Genomic DNA, 21,674 nt, shown 5'->3' on the forward strand with positions numbered 1-21,674 from the left:
TAAAACTGCTCTGGAAATGGAACTGCTGTATTCTGTGATAAACAATGCGGGACTGAACCCAGCAGGAATTACTTACCATAAACCCTTGGGGCAGTATTGCATAAAACTGCATTCTTAAAACATGAAGTTTTAACTCACTAAACGTATATGCAACCTTATTAAAAGTTTTAAAATGGGACAGGTTTCCTTAGGACTGGAGCATGGCTTTGGTGTGGCTTTTGGACTCTTAGGACGCATGCATCATTGAAATACCATACCTCCAAAGTGACTCAAAGCAGCTTTATTTTGGCCTGTCTGTAACAGGCCTTAGTCAGCATGAAAAAGAGCTATATACTTGCACAATGGAGTTGATGGAAGTTGAGTTGACCCCATGAAGGATGAAAAAGAATCTGTGCCACTTTCTAATTTTCTGTCTAGTTTCTATGCAGCCTCAAATACTCAACACACCAGAATGTACCTGACCAATGGCAACACTTGCATTGCCATAAATTCCATTGAGAATAGTGGGATTTGCTGCCATATAAACATGCATAGACTGTTCCTCTGGCATTCATGTATTTAAATGGCCTTGCACTCCAATTAGTATCTGTTTCTTCCACCCTCATGTTTGATTTTAGAGGTCTGGGAAGAGAGAACAAAACATGGAAGAGTGACCACTCTATTGCTGTATCCGCATACACAAAACAAATATTTTAGAAGGATATCACAAAAGTAAAACAAGGGACACTGATTTGGCAGAAGAGGGGCCAGAAAATAGGAGAGTGGTTTGAGATGGCACAAGTGAATAATGGAGGCACAGTGTTGTGTTTTCCACCATATTTCCCTTTGAAAAATTAAGCACATTTTCATACTTGAAAACTATTTTATTGAGATATTGGTGGGCTGGTAACTTTCAATTCAATTAAGAAAGACTCATAATTAGAAGAGTGATGTTTTAAAATAATTCCTTTCGCCCAGACCCAATAAAGTCCTCCCAAATGAAGAAATCACCCTGCAGCTCATGGCATCATGAATTTAAATTGTCTATACCAGTTAATCGACTAAAGTTTTAGCTGACTATTAGTTAAACTAATTAAAGCCTGTAGCTTTGGTAGTTATGTACTGATGACAAGAATGTTCACTAATACATAGGAATTTAATCAAGTGAAAGTGGGTACAAAAACTGCCTTGGATTTTCCATCATCCATGTCAGGGGTGGTCAATTTCGGATAGCCACTGTGTCACCCTTTCACACTTTCACTATGGACTCTGATGGTAAAAAAATCACAACTTGAAAGCCAAGCAACCAAGAAGGAGTTGGAAGTCTGCTTCTTGGGATTGTTGCTGGTTTCAGATCGAAAAACAGCTTTTACTGTTTTCAAAGAAAAAAAAATGTTTGTGCTCTCATTTTTCCCCTGTTTGCTTTTCTGTGATCTGTGACCCTCCCTGAAAAACAAAACAAAGCAAAACAAAAACAACTGAGGCTTCATGCACCCCGCTTTGTTCATGACTTAATACAGAGGAAGCCCAAAACAATAGATTGATATGTGTTTGAGGTGTCTTTTAAGGCGAGCACATGTCTGTACATGTGCTGATAACCTCTGGGGGAAACAAAACATACTAAGGGCAGAGTAACGTCTCGACAATTATGAATGAGGATCAAAATCGTAGATAACTCTGTTGATAGGGTATTCCTTGATTTCCCCTGTGAATAAGGATGCTTGTCAGATCTCTTTCATGGCAAGTGCAGAGGCTGACACAACCAGAGCCAAAGCTGTGTCCGTGGTGAATGCTTTACTTCAACTGGCAGTACCAATCTTGCAATACAGATTCATGGAGACAACCATGGCAGCCAACTATGGGACAGGAAAACAGAAAAGATGGCATTTAAAACAGGACAGGCTGGAATAAACAGAACTGATTGTGTCATGCAGTGTTTTACTATCTCCTTAAGATGTCCTGCCACCTACTTCCACAGACTTGTAAATAGGTTGCCTTGCAGAATAGCCAATGGAGACTCTGATCAAAGTCTTCTCTGGCAATTGAGGTTATCCTTTCATGACTCTCCTCACTTGGAAATCTTGGAAGAAATCTGCTACAGAATTCTAAATCGGGGAGGGATGGCCCTCCAGATGGTGTTGGATGGCAACTCCCATCAACCCTAGTTGGGTTACCTAGTGATGGGTAGCTGTGGTGAGTCCAACATCTAGAGAGCTGCAGAGTCCAACATCTAGAGAGCTGCACATCCCTATTATTAGGCTAAAAAGATGGTCTAATACGGGCCTAGTTGCCTTATTTCCAAAAACATCTAGGAAATACCAACAAAATGTATGGGTTGCTTGGAAGGTGGGGGGCATCTCTACATACACACATACCCAATCTTAGAGCTGAGTTCCGGCGGGCAAAGCTAACTAGAGGCCCGGTGACAGTGAGCTTGGCTTTGCTCAGTGATTTCAGAGGAGCAGGATGCTCTGGAATCTCAGGCTCAAACAACTTAATGCTCAAAAGCCCAAAGAGGGCTGAAAACTCAGGGTATATATAGGGCTAAACATATCCCCAGGCTATAGGACTTGCTAAACAAAGGCACTGATTGCTTGGGTTTTGTTAAGCCAGAAGCTACACAATAGTTGCACAGTACATAAGGTCTGACACCTTTCAGGAGAGGAGCTACCTTGATGGCCGAGCCGTTAAGCTAATCACTGGCTTGTTTAGAAGGAAGCCACATCTATTGTCTTCCTGGTGTTGGCCGCTGCGGATCTGGTTTTGCAACTCCCCAAACTTCCTATGGAAGATTTTAATTCTATCTTTTTCTGAGATCATGCCGTGGCAGGGCAGCTGTCTACGTGATCTCCTCGCCTTTAGGTTAATGGCAGATCGCTGTGGCGTTGGTCAGGGGTCATAGCTTCAGACCGCATGGCACCCAAAATTTTATATAAATCCATACTCGGTAACACCAGGACCAATCATTGAGCAGTGAAATGACCCCATCTTTGCAAAATGGGAAGCCCGTTTATCAGCAAACTGTTAATTGGTTCAATTGTCAATCGCTTTCTCATGCTCCACATAGACTGTCCACCATCTTTGAATTTAATTGTATCTGTTTGTTAACTGATTCATTTTTGTAAAGTGTAAAGTGTGAAACTACTTTATGGTCCATTGGCCCAAATTAGCCCCAACAAGAAAAGACTGAATCAACTTGAATTTACAGAGGTGAATCCCAGTAGTAGGTCTACTCCATTTGGGCTTAGCAATTCAGCTCAACCACGGCAAAGACAATACTGACAATCCACTGGGAAATTTAATGGAACAAGACTTGGTTTCTGAAGCTCTGGGAACTTTAGAAAACAAGATTCACTTTGTTGAGAAAAAGTAAATTTGTGCTGAAGCCAAATGGACTTTGCATTTACTTAACTGGCATTGAGGATGGATCGTACAAAAAAAGGTGTGACAATATTCTGAAAGAGGTAAAGGATAAATCTCAGTCAGTGGGATAAGTGCAAGCCTTTTTAGGGCAGCTTTCCCTAGCATAACACCTCCAGACATCGTTGGCTACATCATCTCCAGACAATGGAGATGGAAGTGCTTCCACTGGCAATGCTGGCTTCAGATTGTGGGTGTGGTAGTCTCAGTACTTCTCAGGCTCTCTAAAGTGGACAGGCAAATTTTTCTTCTTCTTCTAATGTCCGAGGAACCAGCTATTGGGATTTTCACATAAGGAAAAGTGACGTGAGCATAGTGGGATGTTCCCATCACTGTCACACAATAATATGAAGATTTTCAGATGATGTTGTGTAACTGCATCATTATACCGCAAATAAAGAGGAATGCTAGGACCGTTTTTCACAACGCTAGAATTCCTCTTTATTCATGGGATAATGATGTCATGTGATTTCATCTGAAAATTCTTGTGCAATTGTGCAATAGTGATGGGAGAATCCCAATACGATCCCATCACATTTCCCTGTGTGAAAACCTCCAACATCTGCCGGACAAGATCTAACAACTAACATCTTTGGAGGTCTTTAAGAAGGCAATAAAAACGGATCTCTTGCGGCGGACCTTCCCAAACTGATTCCCTAATCTCCCTCTCCACTTGCTTAAATTGTTCTCTATGGACTGATTAGTTCTTGACTGATCTTATTGCCCATTGTTTGGGAATTGCTTTTAACGTTAATTTTGGGGGGGGGGGAGTGGAGTGGGAATCTGGAGTCTAGTGTACTTTTATCTACCGTTTCTGTGCTTTTCATTTTATTGTTTTCTCTTTTTTATATGCTATTACCCACCTTGATCCAACACAGGGAGAGGGGGTTATAAATAATAATAATAATAATAATAATAATAATAATAATTATTATTATTATTATTATTATTATTATTATTATTATTACAGTATTATTATCTTTCTTCCCATTGTCTGCAACTGTTTCTTTCTTAGAACTCTCCACAGACCCTCATCCAATTACTTGTCAACCAACAGTGGTCTGGAGACCACCGCTTTGGGCAACACTGGTCTAACACATCTAGAGATCTTTGGGTTGTTCTAATATCTTCTAGGCTCTAGGGCACTAGCCTTGGTGATCATGCAAAGGCCAGCTTAGGACGATATCACACAGGAGGAATGTCTCTATTGAATGCAAAGTAGCCTGGGAATAGGATTTGTGAATTCCCTAGTTCACCGAATTTACTTAAGTGTGGATTGATGCATGATTGCGTTCGGAGTGTGTTCACAATGCCAGGGAATGCGTCTGATAACACAATATCGTGAATACCCATGACTGCATTTGAGATGACACTGGATTATACTTCCAATTTCAGTCGTGTGATAACAACCTTAGATACAAATAGGCTCCTTGTGAAGAACAGCAAGTGCATAATGTTTTCAACAGTGCATGCATAAGAGTAATCTTACCTCTAGAACCCCAATTCCTAAAGCCACACCTCCTACAATCTTCCCATTTTTACTCAGGAAAACCTGGAATGCATGCAAGCAACCCTAGAAAGGACAAAAGAAATACCGAGAAGATGTTTTAAGAATAGCTCTTTTGCTACTGTAGTTCCATATTAATCACAGCTATTCTGTGGAGCAGCAGAAAACAAGCTCTTAACCTTCTCCAGGTTAAACATACCCAGCTCCCTAAGACAGATTTTATCCCATCCCCAGGTATTTCCTGGGAACTCCCAGCTTTACCATTCCAACTTCCCAAATCAGTTTAAATAAACCTAATTTTCCAAAATGAAATTTATCTTTACTTGGCTGTCTTCTTGTATGATCCAGATCTAGCTAAGATGGCCCCTGCTAGTAAACCCAGCTTTTGTTTTCGGGACACAGATCTGACAGAGATCAAATGAGGGAAGAAGGCGTGCCGGCACTAATATGAAAGGATTCCAGTGTTTACCTAGTGCAGTATTGCTCTAGCATTTTGACTGTAACTCCTGAATAAAGATAACTTTAGCACTTTGACAGTAACTCCTGGATAAAGATAAAGCACAGCAGAAATTGGTAAATATCAATTACTGAACTGTTGCATGAATCTAGATGTGACACATGATTAGAGGGAGAGGAAGAAGGAAGAACACAAGAGAAGTGGAAGTGAGGGAAATCTAGCATGTTTTAAGAAAGAGTTTGGATTAAAATCTGGCAATATGCAGGTGAAATAAAAACAAGAAGAACTGAAACTTTCAATACCTCTTCCAGAGACTCCCCCCTCCTAGCTTCTCTGGATGAGCCAATGCTTGTTGGATCTATAAGATTCCAGCTGGCCATTTTCTTTCTACAAAAAGATCTATCAGCTTGTATTTCTTTTTCCTCTTTATTTAGGTAACCCATACCAAAAAAGTTTATCGCATGGGGCTTAAACTGGGGTTTAAGCCCCATGCGATAAACTAAAAAGTCTTTACAGTTACCAGGGTTTTTAGAACCCTTTAAAGCCAGGTTACCTGTTTTTGGTGATCTATTTCAGATTCTTTGCAAGGTTTGTCATCTAGGCAGCAAACAGAAGGATATTCCATGTGAGTTTGATAGAAGTAGGAACTGTTGAAATCAGTATAATTGTTGAATCCACAGCACTTCAGCTAGGGAAGAAAAAGTTGAACCGTTTTATGGAAACAGAGATTTATGTTAGTGAGCAGTGATGCCAATAAGCCTCGGAGATATTCCCCAGCATGTTTTGTCAAAATCCCTGGAATTCCCCAATATTACCTGGAATATTCAGTCAAAATACCCCGGAAACTCCCCGTAATGTTAATATGACAGATCTTTTGCAAATAAACGTAATCCTAATTGAATAAAAATTATTGTGACTTATTTCAACTCTCAAAATTACCATTGAACCAAACAAATAATCTTTCAGTCCTTCTAATACTTTTAAGATATTTCTTTTGGCATGAAGGGGGTCCAGGAAGCTTTGTGCCAAATAGAAACGTGTTAGGCTGCAACCACACTGCAGAAATAATCCAGTTTGACACCACTTTAACTGCCCTGGTTTAGTGCTATGGAATCCTGGGAATTCTAGTTTTGTGAGACATTTAACTTTCTCTGTCAGCAAACTCTGGTGCGACAACAAACTACAGTTTCCAGGATTTCACAGCATTGGGCCATGGCAGTTAAAGCACTGTCAAACTGGTTCATTTTGGCATTGCAGATACTGCTAAAGTGGCCCCAAACTGGATGATTTCTACAATGCAGATTAAGCTACATCCACAGTGCAGAAATAATCCAGTGTGACACCACTTTACCAGCTATGGATCCATGCTATGGAATCCTGGGATTTCTAGTTTCTTAGGTACCAGAGCTCCCTGACAGAGAAGGCTAAATGCCTCACAAAACAATTCCCAGGACACCTTAATATGTGGCAGCGAAACTAACAAAATAATATTTGGCCCCTTCAAACATTTAAAGCTATTTCTTTTGGCACAAAACTTTGCGGATAGATGACAGCAGCCACCACCAAGATATAGAGAAGGAAGGAAAGAAAGGAATGCCAATCATAATCACTTTATGAGGAATAGATATAACTCCTTCCGAAGTAACCCAGTAAGCCTATTGCCAAATGTAGGACAGAAAACAGTGAGGAGACAAGTTCCATGTGCTTTGAGAAAGTCAACTGTTTATTCAGTATTTTTAAAATACCCAACAGATTTTGGACTCAGTGAGGAAAAGTCTTTTTCGGGGGCTAGAAACTAACACAAATACACATTTGTTATAAGTATTAAAATGACAGGACAACACTAAATTAATTATAACCCATAAAAACATAGAGATACATATTTTTCAAATTAAAAATATACATACCCTTCAAAAGAAATTGTTGCAGTTGAAAATACTCTCCAAAACACAGGGCCATATAATATAAAGAGAACAGAATCTATAGCATGTGCATGCGTGCGTGCGCACATTCACGCGCACACACACATACACAATTGGCTCTGATAGATCTTGCAAAGGCATAACCAATAATAGGTCTTAGATGAGACACAGGGACATCTCATGCAATCTCTCCAGATGATAACTCAGCCCATTCATGTCATAGTGCTTCAATGTGTTTTGCGTTGGGCATTTTTAAAAATACTGAATAAATAGTTGACCATGTCAGAGCATGTGAAGCTTGTCTCCTCATTGTTTTCTGCTTTTCAACTTGCTTTTCAGTACTCTTGTCACTACTGCCAAACACAGGACATCAAAGAATGTAGGTCTTTAAATAGCGGGGGGGCCTTCTATAGCTTCTGAAGTCATGAATCATTTTCTGATTCCTGCAAATCACCATGAAATCTACCCATAGATTCCAAACCAACCTTCAGCAACCCACCGCACAATTACATGTTTCTTGTCCTAATGAAATCAGGAAGCCAGATACATAAGTAACTGTCCAGATGACTGACCATGGAAATTAGGAGACCAGTGAAGCACCAGCACCTCCACATATACATCATGCTAAGGTAAGGACAGGGGCCCATGAGTTTTGCGACTCTTTTAAAACACCTGCTGGGAAAGCATGAGTTTCAATGTAGTGAAACAGTGGATTTTACTAATCCAATCACCTCTTTCATTGTTGTATTCCAGATGGCTGTGAGGTCCTCTTGCCTTTCATAGTCCTCTTTCAAAGACTTCATGGCCCATTTCTTCAAGTGCTCAACAAATATATCTGCCTGCATTCAGGAAACAGATAAATGAGTAACTCTTAACAAGACTTCTCTTCCCACCCACCTTTCATATCAAGGGTGTGAATCATGCCGTTTCACATATGTTGGATTGGAAGTCTCATCAGCTCTAGCTAGCATGGTGAGAAATGTTGGGACCTGTAGTCCAGTAACATCTGGAGGGCTGCATGATTCCCCCATTTGTTTCATATAATAGGTTAAAGCTGCTGCCTGCTTATCGTTTGTGAGACTGCCCTGGCCTTCTCTGTTGCAGGTTGAACCATGGTTGCATCGAAGGATGTTCACCAAACATACTAAATGCTGTAGATTAGTGGTTCCTAAACTTTGGTCCTCCAGGTGTTTTAGACTTCAACTCCTAGAAGCCCCAGCCAGCTTGGCCAATAGTAAGGAATTCTGTGAGTTGAAGTCCAAAACATCTGAAGGATCAAAGTTTGGAAATCACTGCTGAAGATAAAGGAATAATGGAATACGGAAGGAAACAACTTTGGAGTGGAAGTCAACATGGAATGGAGGAAACTGTTCCACAGGGCCTAAGGCAGAAAGAACTGAGTGCTGTACTAGAGACAAAGATGCTGTGAAAACTAGAATGATGAAAAGAAAATTGAATGAAAGAGGGTTGAGATGCAATGGGGCTGAAAGACTTTATAGAGAGCATAAACCACAAGGAGAGATGGGTTGGAAAGGCATAAATGTGAGTAATCAAGACACCTCCACACACAAAAAAGTGGGTCTAGAACAAAACAAGATAAGGATCAACAGTGGTGGTTTAACACTGGACGGAAGGGAGACAAGGGAGATGAGCATCTTATCATATATAGCATTATTTGAATTTGGATCAGGGAGATTATATGTTTTCAATGCCCAACCTATGGCCCTCCATTTCCAAGTCTTCCTCAAAAAGCTTGAGAAAGTTACTCTTTGGACTGCAAATTCTCAAATCCCCCAGCCAACAAAACTAGGTGTTCATGCTGGCTGAAGAATTTTGAGAATTGCAAACACTTAAAATAACCTTTCAAAGCTCTGCTCCATAGCTTTTGCTACCATGTAGTGACGAGGGACTCTTTCTTACTAAGGTGACTGCATCTCTGCAGTCTTTCAGGTGGAACACAAGACTCAAAAACTGTGCCAATTAAGTGGTGTTGCTTCCTACATCTAAACAACTCAACTTGTGTTTCTTGTCAGGATCCTCCTTGCTGCAAAACCTGGATTGCAGAAGCCACAGACAGTTCCCAGAGACTAGTACTGACTTACCACAGAGGAAAAAGCCAACACCACAACAGCGCCTGCCACTTCCACTATGAAAAGGATCAGTGTAAGCACAAAGAACTGGAAAGAGAAATGGAGAGATAAGCCTGTGTGTCCACAACCAACAATAGTCACAGTTCAGAAATGGCAGCTGTCGTTTGGGAATGGGAACAGTTATGGGGAGATGAATCTCTAGGGTCTACTACACACACATATATAGCACACATATAGCACAATTCTGCTTTAGCTGTCATGGCAACATCCTGCATGGAATCCTGGGATTTGGAGTTTGGTCTTCTTCCTGAACTACCAATCCCAGGATACCATAGGATGTTGCTGTGGAAGTTATAGTAGAATCATAGTACTATAACTGTGTAGCATGAAAGAGACCCATACCTAAGTTACTAAGTAATAGTTTACAGTCAACCCTCTGTTTCAATGGGCTATCCATCCACGGATTGGAGCATCCACAAATTGCTTCATCCCATCATCGTTGATGGTGGGGCATACATTTGGCTGTGCCAGCATGGACACATTGGAGTCCATTGAGAATAATGGGACTTGAGATCCCACTTTTTTAGTATCCACGAGGGGGTTCAGAACCAAGCCCCCACCAACATGGAGTGCCAACTATACTACAGAGTATCAAGGATAGCTGTATATTACTATACATACTCAACTATAAGTTGACCACATGTATAAATGGAGGGCAGGTTTGGGGGCCAAAATTATGGATTTTGATATGACCCATGGATAAGTCAACGGTAAAATGTAGAGGCATGTAATGAAGGATGTAAAGGACGAGGCAAAGGAAAACAGTGCCAAAGAACTTACAAAGTTTCAGAAGACGTTCGTGCTGATACTAAAGGATGGATGGATGACAGAGTAGAAAGGGGTCAGTCCTACCAGGGCAGATTAAACCCTTGTCTTTCACCAGGGAAGGTGTGTGTGTGTGTGTGACTTAAAGTATAGTACTTACACTGACCTGTGGATAAGTCGACTTACGTTTTTTGGGGTCGATTTTTTAACCTAATTTTCTAGACTTATACATGAGCATATACAATATATTGGAACTGATTTTTTCTCATACACAAAATGATCAAATATGCAAATATCATAGTAACCATAAGGTTTCAAAGCCTTTGTCTGGGAGCTTGTTCTCATCATGGTGCCATTCTCCCCACCTTCTAGAGTAAGCCAAATTCAATTGTAACATTCAATAGCACCACATTTCCATTCTATTTGCAGACTGCATTTAATCACTTGGATTAATGCCCACATGGAATAGGATGGCTGATAGTAACACCTTTATTAAAAGCAATTATGTTCAAAGACTGAGCAGGCCCCCCCTCAAATGTCCTGGCAAATGTTGTGTTGGGAGGCTAATGTTACCGGAAGCAAGACTGTAGGCTCTTTTGAAATTTAAAAGTTGCAGGCTTTATTTCTCTGTAGCTCCTTCCCTGACCAAGGCATCTAGCCAACTGTTCTAGCCTTCCCAGATACACAATAGTAAGCTTGGAGTGGATTATTCCATGCCAAGATATTCCTCACCAATCCAGGATCCAGGAATGGCTGTGCTGCAAACATTACAACAAAGACTCTTCTCAGCAACTTCTCTAAGGCTGCAGCCACACTGAAGAATTAATGTAGTTTGACATTGGTTTAACTGTCATGGCTCCATCCTATGGAATCCTGGAATTTGTAGTTTGTTGTTGCACGAGAGCACTCTGACAGAGAAGGCTAAATATCTCACAAAAGTACAAATCCTAGAATTCCATAGCATTAAGCAACGACAGTTAAAGTGGTATCAAATGGCATTAGTTCTGCAGTACAGATACAGCCTAAGACTTTGGCCCCATTCCCACTCGCCCATTTGCCCTGGATGGAACTGGGCAGATCCGGGTCCCCCCATCTCGAATCTCCCTGGAAACAAGTGCTCACTACCCTTTACCTTGATCAGGGTAATTTATCCCTCTGAAGTTCACATTTGTGGTACTGGTTTAAAATGAAGCCTCCTTTGCTGTCAATATCAAATTCACTTCCGCTTTCGTCAGAGGTGATGTATCCTACAGCCATTGGCCAATGGAATGGGTACTTTTCCCCCTCCTTTTAAAAAAAATACTGGCGGCAGTGTGCGCATATTCTGTCAACTTGTCAAATTTAAAAACCTCCAGGTGTGTGTGTGTGTGTGTGTGTGTGTGTGTGTTGTGGGTATTTGGGTCATTACAGATTATAGCAATCCTAAAACGACCCCATCCTGGGGTTTTCTTGACAAGATTGGTTCCGAGGAGATTTGTCAATGCCTTTACCCTGAGGCTGAGAGTGTGACTTCCCCAAAGTCAGGGGTTTCCGCAGCCTTCGCTCTGAATGCCAGCCTCTGGCTTCCCCTTTGCTTCCAGCCCAGCATTTCCTCCTCTTTGGAACCTCTTCCCTTCGCTTCAAGCTCAGTGCCAAAGCTCTTGCATCTCCCTCGGATGCAAGCCTCCTGCCTCCCCTAAAGTCATGGGTTTCCACAGCCTCCCAGCCTTTAGCTTCTCCTTTGCTTCCAGCCAAATGCTACAGCCCTTCCCCCCATGCCATGCCATCCTGTTCCAATAATAATAATAATAATAATAATAATAATAATAATTCCTCACCCCAGAATGCCATCCTTTTGCTTTGTTTTCCCTCCGTGCAACCCCAGAATGCACACATATACATATGTAGCAAAAGATCAATTTGCCAATTGAAAGGCAAACAGTTGAACATTCGCATTGTAGCATTTACATATTACTCCCCCCCCAAATAATTGTTAAAATGTGTTAAAAAAATGTGTTTAAAAAAGCCTCTTGCAAAGTGAGTGTTCCATGGGCCGGAAGCAAGCAAATGAAGGGAAATGTAGCACAACACACACATTCTATCTATATGTCTCACCCGTGTTAAAAAAAGCATTTGCATAGTCGGTCAAAAATAAAAATACAAGAGAGAGAGAGAGAGAGAGAGAGAGAGAAAGAGAAATCTGCCTGCGAGAGGGAGGCATGTTTTTCCCTCTGCCCTCCCCTACCCTAATCCCCCCCTGAACTTGATCCGATCATGACCGGAACGAAGTTCATATTTGCCAGGACCCGCTTTCAAAAGACCAGCGCCAAGGGGCATTGCCCCTGAATGGGTGTGAAAACCTAGATTTCGCTTGTGGAAGAACTGGGGCAATATGAACTACCTGTGGTTAATCCGGTTTCTGAACCGGGTAAAGGAGTCTGAATGGCCTCTTTTTCTGCACAGGCTAAAAGCCATCCACCCACGGGCTTTTCCCACCTGGACAAATTGGGTCAAGCCATGCCACGTTTGCATCACAAGCGGAAGATTTTATTTTAGTTTCCTGTGAAGCACTATAGAAAATGTGATCTGTGATTCTTCCAACAATAATGCTTGATAGAAGGCATTAAGAGAAAGAATTGGAAAAGTTCTTTTTGGGCTACAGTCCCAGAATCCTATAAATGGTGGATGCCAGATGAGGTTAGAATGTGTAGTCCAAAGGGGAGCTTTACAGACAAGAAGGAACCAGTTTGTCGTGTGCATATACTTCATGGACAGCAAAATAGCTCACTATTGGGCAATTATAACAACAGCTTTCTCTGAAGTGGTACTCACACAAATTCTGTCAATGTGCTTTTTCAGGGATTAAGGAAAGCACCTGTAGGACCTGATAATTTCAAGAAGGCCAAATTATTCTCCAAAGAGCAATTGGGGGACTGGGCAGAGCTGGCTGCATCAGTGCATTCTGGGTAAGGTGATGTAAACAATGGAATAAAGAAGGAACAGGTTCACTTTCAGATTATGGCTATCCTGTGTACAGGACAATCTGAAGCCAAGGGCCTGTTCGCACTGGCGTAGGGTGTCCTGACGTACTAGGGTTAGGGAAAGTGCGTGCCTACGCACGCACCTAACCCTAGTACGTCCCCAGGATGTACAAAATGGGCGGCGCCCGTTCCACACGGGGGCCGCCATGACTACGTCACGACCGCAACCGCCTCTAAACGAGGCGGTGCGGAAGTGACATAGTCAGGCTGTGCGAGAGCGCCTGGGGCGCTCTTTTGGCGGTGCAGGAAGGAGCTCTCGTTTCGGAGCTCCTTCCAGGATCTGCATCGCTGGCGCAGCCTCTACACGCGGCTGCCAGCAACGCAAAAGAGAAAGGGGCCGAGCGCCGGGTTGTCCTGGGGCTTGAACCTTTTGCCGCTTCCCCGCAGCCTGGAAAGCAGCGGATCGGGGCCTCAGAGGCTGCCATTGTGGAGCTGAGGCCCCAATCTGGCGGGAAAGGCCGTTGCAGGCCGCCCCAAATGGGCAGTCTGAACGTGCTAAGGACTGGTAAATCAGAACAGCTCAGCATAGGCCCACCCAACATTTCTACCTTTTATTTCCTTCCTCCTGCCTTTGCTCTTTGATGTCTTTCATCTCAATGCTTATGTCAAATGCATTATTGTTGGAAAAACCCGACTGGCAATAAGGCAGCCTTCACACCCAAGACCCACACATACTTAGAACCAACACATCTCAACCCATCCAAAGAGAATGGACATAGAAATAGCTGGGAGCACTACTTGGAGACTAGAGATGCAGTAGGGATCAGGTGCCCCCCCCCCAGATACTGTTGGACTGAAGCTCCAATCATTTTAGCCCAACAGTCTGGGATGATAAAAGCTGCAATCCAACAATGTCTGGAGGACCCCACAGGACCACATCTCTGGCTAGGGCATCCAGTGCTTTTGATCTGTTTTAAAGCCATCTTTTGTATGTTTTTTAATTGTAAAAAGTAAGGCACTTAAAATCCCAGTTTGGGGAAAAGGTGAGAATGTCTGAGCCGGGCCAGATACAGGTGAAATCTTCCTTTGTTTTGGACATTACCACCAAAAGCATGCACTTGCTTTCTTGACAGATCCCCCAGCATCCCATAAAGCCCACAATGAGGAGGAAGGTGCCAACTGCAATACAAAGGTAGCCCACGTTGAGCACTGCATCAGGTGTGGAGTTGCTTCTCCCAGGACCTTCACGAAGATGTGTGCTATCCACCTTCACCCAGATGCCAACACCCACAGCAAACCAGACCCCCAACTGGATGGACAAGGGAGAAAAAGTGGAGTCAGAATGCCATGCTCCTAGTATGAAAGCCCTGATTCAGCATTAAAATCTGGGGGTTGTGCAGGTTTGTATGCAATTATAGAGCTTCCTAGCTCCCTGCTCCACACACAGAATTGTTTCTTGTTTACTACCAGTCACATCACACTTCCAGTCACATCACACTTTGCAAAACAAAATATCTTTTTTGTGTCATCAAGTGGTTTCCAACAATGGTGACCCTAAGAGCCTATCACAAAGTTTCTTGGCAGAATTTGTTCAGAAGGTTTGCTTTCACCTTCCTCTGAGGCCAAGAGTGTGGTGAATTGTCTAAAGTTACCCACTTGGTTCCATGCCTGAGTGGGCATTCAAAATGGTCTCCAGAGTTGTAGTCTAAAGCTCAAATCACTATACTATACTGGATCTCAGGGAAAAGAAACAACAACAACACAATAATAATAAACAGTTTATTTATATTCCGCTTTTTCATAGAATCATAGAATCATAGTGTTGGAAGAGACCACAAGGGCCATCCAGTCCACCCCTGCCATGCAGGAAATCCCAATCAAAGCATACCTGACAGATAGCCATCCACCTCTGCTTAAAGATCTCCAAAGAAGGAGGCTCCACTACACTCCGAGGGAGTTTTGTTCCCTGCGTGTCGGACAGCCCTTACTGTCAGGAAGTTCCTCCTATGTTGAGGTGGAATCTCTTTTCCTGCAGTTTGCATCCATTGTCTCCATGTCTGCTCCATGAATGAGACACCTCCAAGCCCCCTCTGTCCTTAAACTGGCCTGCTCAGGTCCTGCAGCTCAGGGCCATGCCTCCATCTTCTTCTCTCTTTCTACATTCCTCTACATTCATAGCATATGGTTTGTTCCAGTGAGTCATCTCTTCACATGGTGTGCGAATTATAACTGCCCTCGATTAGTCATCTTGACTGTCCTCAAAAAGCGTTTCATATAACAAATAATATCTAGAAGCAACCAGAAGTTCACCTCCAATTTTTTAAACCCCCACCACCTCTATACTAAATTAAGATCCTATTTGTTCCTCTAGAAGGGAATAAATGCTCCAAGCCATTCTATTATTTGATGCCTTCCCAAAACTGAGAGGACAGGTTGGGTGGATCAAACAGCCACCAAAATGCCTTAGGACTCACATTTGGTCTATGGGTATATTATTCCTATTATAGGAGATGATAATTTGTTATAACCTGAGTTTCAGAAAAAATTGTTGTTGTTTTTGTACAACAGCTCCCAGAATTCCATGTTGGCAAGGGAATCCTGGGGGTTATATTAACTTGCCCAGGCTCTGCCTATAACTAGCTTATTATACTGACAACCGAACTACTATATGTTTGCCAATAAATATGATGCCAGGCATGGTTGAGAGAGTTCAGTTACCAAGATAGAGGTGCTTAATCTCTGCTCCCCCCCCTGGGATATTCTTTCTGGGTTTGCTTCAATCTTGGAGCCCATCTGGATGTGAAAGTAGATGTGCAAGGTACTACAATTGGATGTAAGCTGGATGTGCAAGCTACTACAACCCCCACTTGCACATCCAGCTGGGCTCCAAAAAGACTAGGGTGGTGGGACAGTGAGGCAAACTCACAGGGGGGAAAAGCAGAGGATTAAGCATTCCTCTTTTGATGACTGATCTTTCCCCATCATGCAACCTCCCCAGCCTGACATTATATTTATTGGCAAACATATTGTAGTTCAGTTCTCAGTATAATAAATTAGTTATAGGCAGATCTTGGGCAAGCTACTACAACTCCCAGCTTTGCAAGGAAGAATTGGAGGGTGTGTGTGATATTGAACACTGCCTCCCATCTCAAATTCCCCTCCGTGAATACTAACACATAACAAGAAAAATACAGTATAGGGCAGTGGTTCTCAACCTTCCTAATGGCACGACCCTTTGTTATAGTTCCTCATGTTGTGTGGTGACCCCAAGCCATAAAATTATTTTCATTGCTATATGCAAATATGTGTTTTCTGATGGACTTAGGCGACCCCTATGAAAGGGTCGTTCGACCCCCAAAGGGGTCCTGACCCACAGGTTGGGAACCACTGGTATAGGGCTTTCCTTTGCAACCTTTTATTTTCCCTAAAACCATATAGCTTTAGGAGGGAAACATTCCACTTTGAATGTTTTCACAGAAAAGCCTCAGAACCTCTTTGATTCTCTCCCTCCTTATCCAGGGTGACCAGATGCCAGGGACATAGTCAAGGGGGGGGGGTTCTTGGGGTCCGGACCCCCCCCTTCCATTAGAAAAATGAATGATGTGTGCTGCTGCGCCACCGTGCCCAAGCCCCATTATAATGGTGGCACTTAGTCTGGACCCCCCCCCTTCCTAAAATCCTGGCTACGTCCCTGCAGATGCCCTATCCGCAAAGGAGGACAAGGCACCACAAAATGTCGAATGTTCAATAAAAATGTAGGACGTTATGAAATTAAAAACTAAAAACATAATATAAATGTAAATTCTGGCTTCTTAGTCATGCTCAAAATGGAGGATAGTTTGAAATTCCTTCTGGACATAAGGTTGAAATAGAGGACATGTCCCGGAAAAGGAGGTCATCTGGTCACCCTATCTTTATCTCACAGTGTTTGAATTTGTTCCAATGCTCATCCCACCCACTGCTTTGTCTCCCCATTATCATGAGTTACCGCCACCCATCTTGAATACTTACAAATATCACACCATTGACCACAAACATCATCATCCTCAGGAAAGAGTAGCAACTCATCTTGCTGTACCTGGAGAAAGGATGAAGGGGTGGGAAAGGAAATTCCACACTTAGCCACTGACCGCAAATGGTCATCTGGGTAAAAATTAAAATCACAGGGAGGCAGACAACTGCAAAGGTCAGGCAGGTTTGCTGGGAGACATTCTTGTAGCAGCAAGTACTTCTATTATACAGTGGCATGGCCCATCTTGACTTTAAAGCTATAGCCGTGTTAGTCTGTAGAATCATTCGTTATACAGAGAGATGCTGTAGCACCTTTGAGACTAACTGAAAGAAAGAAGTTGGCAGCATGAGCTTTCCTAGACTTCAGTCTACTTCCTCAGATGCATTTAGTGGAGTGGAAGCCAGGGATAGACATACATATGCCATTGATATGTGAGAATGTCAATTCAGATTCAAAATCCTTTGGGTATAGAAATGAAGTAGCAAGTCCAGTTTTATGGTAGTTAGTGAACAAAGGCATTGGGAACTGATCAATGTGTATGAAATTGAAGTGGCAAGTCCAGTTTGGATTTGGAAACTAGCATTGTGTCAAACTCAGCTTTTGGTTGCTTTTAGGTTTTAAGTCTTCATTTTTAATGTTCCTCTTATCACATTTTTTTTTATTTGTCTCGCTTTCTGCATTAGTACTATCAAATGCACACAAACAAAATACACAGGTGTGTTGTAGCTGCACACACCATGTGTGTACATTACACTCACAGACCACTATGCAGCTTTGCATCCTCCCTCTGAGAAATTCCTGCAGACATATTTGATAGATCAGAAAATCCCAGAATTCCCCAGCCTGAGAGGGGCACCTTTAAATAAAGGAGATCTGCAAAATGAGGATGACTTTGTGTGACTGAACATCTAGCTTTGGTGTAATTTTAGCAATTGCTTCAGGGTTTAAAAGGATGTGGACCTCATTTCTATTAGAAACTAACAAGTGCCTCCATACTTCTTTCCCACTTAATGTTTTCCTTAGCTGTGGAGTCCCTGAGAGAACAGAACAACTACTGTTCCTTTCTTTTTGCTCCAGACTTACAGAGGAGTTTATCAAACAAGGGAAATTGGAAGTATAATCCAATGGCAATCCAAACGCAATCATGGGGTTTAACGTTATTGCGTGATAGACTGCCACACGCAAATTCGAGCAATGGGAGGTCAGTCCAAACACAATCATGGGATTTCACGTTATTGTGTGATAGACTGCCACATGTAATTTCAGGCAATGGCAAGCTATTTTCGGGCAATGGGGAGTCAGTTCGAATGCAATTCGAATTCATCTAAATTCGCTGAACTAGTGAATTCATGTGAATGCGTTCTGGCCCCACTTTCTTTTCATTCGAAATTAAGAGAAATTCCTCCTGTGTGATAAACTCCTTAAACAACAGCTTGCAGTGAAGCAGCAGCTGTGCAACATCCTTCCCTAAGGACAGGGATGGGGAACAAGTGAAACCTTCCCTCCTTTGTCTTTTGACTACATTTCCTATGATCCCTGCCTGTGCTGCTTGGAGCTGATGGAAGATGGAGTCCGCAAAGAACTGGAGAGTCATAGCTTCTCCGCTCCTGCTTAAGACATCAGACTTTTTAGAGGCAGGCATTTAGCTTAGCATCCACCACTATGCAATAAAGCAAACTAAATGCTTTATAGAGAGCTCAGCATTTGCAACACTTTAGAGAGCTCAGCATCTGCAACACTTTAGAGAGCTCAGCATTTGCAACACTTTTCACTATGAATTTTTTGGATGTCTCTTTGTGTTTGTTATCAATAAATATTTGTTTATTTGTATATGTTGTTGTTGTGTGTCTTCAAGTAATTTCCAATGTATGGTGACCCTGAGGTGACACTATCATGCAGTTTTCTTGGCAAGATTTGTTCAGAGAAGGTTTGCCATTGCCTTCCCCTGAGGCTGAGAGAGTGTGACTTGCCCAGGGTCCCCTAGTGGGTTTTATGGACAAGATGGTAATCGAGCCTCAGTCTCGAGTCATAGTCCAACATTCCAACCACTACTCCACTACAGCTCTCACTTATTTGTATATCTATTTATTATATTTATTAGAATAAATTATATCTATTTATGTATAACCCAAATCAATATGTATTTGTGATCAACTGCATTATTTGGGGATGCAGAACGAACTTGTCAAAAGTGCTGTCTCTTTATTTTACAATCAGACAGATGTAGGTGTGTGTGTGCATGCATGTACATGGAGTCTCCTTCCTTAGAGGTCTTTAAAGAGAGGCTGGATGGCCATCTGTCAGGGATGCTTTGATTGAGATTTCCTGCATGGCAGGGGGTTGGAATGGATGGCCCATGCGGTCTCTTCCAACTCTATGATTCTATGGAATGCCTATACTGCAGCCACTCACTCAAAACCATAAGGTTGCCTGTTCAATACCAGTGAAAGGGCTCAAGCTCGACTCAGGCTTCATCCTTCTGAGGTCGCTAAAATGAGTACCCAGATTGCTGGGGACAATTAGCTTACAGTTGTAAACTGCTTAGAAGCTGCTTTGTTCAGTATGAAGCCGTATATAAATGAAGCTGCTGCTAATATTTCCATTGACTCAAAATGTTCTGTATGTGTCTCTGTGGAGTCAATTTATTTTTTTTCTCCATCTACAGTATTTTAAAAGGTCCAAATGCTGCAAGTATTCATGTATATGAATCTGGATTCAACAAAATGTTTTGCCTCCTTTTGGTTTTGTTTGTTTTTTAATGTCCCACTGGATTCAAAGAGTGCTGCCTACAGGGCAGGCTAAAGCCCAGATTCCTCCCGGATTTGCCTCCTAGATGGGGAGAAGACCAATGGGGTCCAGTTAGATTCCCATCAACTCTTCTGTTGTTGTGGGGGGTCACCTTGGACAATGGTTGGGGGGAAGGAGGAGGAGGAAGAGCTTGCTATTGACTAGCAGGTGATGACGATGTAGCTGTCCTTTGGTTGCTCCACTGGGCCATTTTGCTGGCACTCTTTTGTTGATCAGCTTGGATTTTGTTTGCCTTGGCTGCCAGGGATGAGCAAATGCTGTTGCTTAGCAGCATCCACAGCAGCTGTTCTTTTCTCAGAATTGTCTGATCTTGCTTTCTCACAGGTGAGGGATCTCTTCCACCTGAGGCCACTGCTGTGTGTCTTTCTTGCATTCTTTACAGAATCTGTCAAAGGCCTGTTACAGACTGCCAAAATAAAGCTGCTTCAGGTCTCTTTGGAGGCATGCTGTTTAAATGATGCATGCATCCTAAGAATCCGGAAGCTGCACCAAAGCTGCACTCCAGTGCTTAGGAATGGAGTGTGGCTTTAGCGCGACCTCCGGACTCTTAGGACCCATGTATCATTTAAATAGCATACCTCCAAAGAGACCCGAAGCAGTTTTATTTTGGCAGTCTGTAACAGGCCTGACTCTACAGCTCCCAGAATCCCCCAGCCCACTGTGCCTGGCTCTCTGACTGGCACTGTGGAAATGGCATTGCATGCTGCTGGAAGGGTCTCCTAAGATAGAGAGGCATTGCTAAATTCATAACTAATTGTGCCAAAACCTGTTAAGTACAGTGCCAAAACAAAACAAAACAACTCAACACAAATCCTGTATCTTCTTGATTGTTGCCCAGGTCAACAAGATTGGGACAAATTCCAATTCTAACTGAAACAAAAGAGGATCTCTTTCCAGACTTGATGATTAATTATTTTATTCAATTTATGCTATCCATAATCGAGTATTTGCTTTTCTAAAAAGTTTGAAAAGTAAAAAAAATAATAATGGAAAAATTATTAAAGTACAATGTTGTTTGTGCATGTGCCTTCAAGTCGCCTGTTGGTTTATGGTGAACCTATTAATTTCATTTGGGTTTCTTAGGCAAGGAATAATACTCAGGGTGGTTTTGCAAGTTCCTTCCTCTGAAATATAGAGGACAGCAACTGGTATTCATTGGCAGTCTCCCATACATATGCTAACCAGAGATGACCATGCTTAGCTTCCAAGATTAGACTGGGTTTGGGGTATTTAGGCCTCGTAATTTATTGTACTCAGCACAATTATATCCAGGTGAAATAGATGCTCTAACATAAAGGGCTCTTGCTTACCTTTTGCAGGTTATCAGATGTGCAGTGTTTCTCAGTACCCAGAGCACTTTCTCTGCTCCTGGTTTCCAGATTGTGGGCAGCTAGTGACATATAGCATCTATAAATGTGCTACCTGGAGCCGTACTTTCCCTGCCCTACACCTGGTTGCTCTGAGATTCCGTTTCTCCCCTCCATCTACTCCACTCCCAGCCTGGAAAGAAGGAGGAGAATGCACAGAGGTCTCTGGAGAGCAGACAGCTCTTTAACCCTTTAATTCTAGAGCCGGAGGAGCAAATTTAACCTTAAGCCAGGTAACACATTGGTACTTTTGGTCAGCAGAGCTGAGAACTGGGATTTTGCCTGTGCTAAGTGGGGTTGTGTGTGTGTTGTGTGCCTTCAAATCAT

General features: G+C 42.5%; 1 protein-coding gene across 1 annotated transcript; it reads right to left on the minus strand.

Annotated features, from left to right (window-relative positions):
- Positions 1-780: 780 nt before the first annotated feature.
- LOC121921207 (tetraspanin-1-like) lies at positions 781-21,452 on the minus strand. Its single transcript, XM_042448926.1, has 8 exons — positions 21,291-21,452; positions 17,172-17,238; positions 14,263-14,469; positions 9,388-9,462; positions 8,017-8,124; positions 5,917-6,051; positions 4,889-4,972; positions 781-1,835 (listed from the first exon to the last, which is right to left on the minus strand). The coding sequence occupies exons 2-8, from the start codon at positions 17,226-17,228 to the stop codon at positions 1,779-1,781; spliced, it is 723 nt and encodes a 240-aa protein (XP_042304860.1). The 5' UTR covers positions 17,229-17,238; positions 21,291-21,452; the 3' UTR covers positions 781-1,778.
- Between the last annotated feature and the right edge of the window lie 222 nt (positions 21,453-21,674).

This window comes from Sceloporus undulatus, chromosome 2 (genome assembly GCF_019175285.1).
Source record: "Sceloporus undulatus isolate JIND9_A2432 ecotype Alabama chromosome 2, SceUnd_v1.1, whole genome shotgun sequence".
NCBI lineage: Eukaryota > Metazoa > Chordata > Lepidosauria > Squamata > Phrynosomatidae > Sceloporus > Sceloporus undulatus.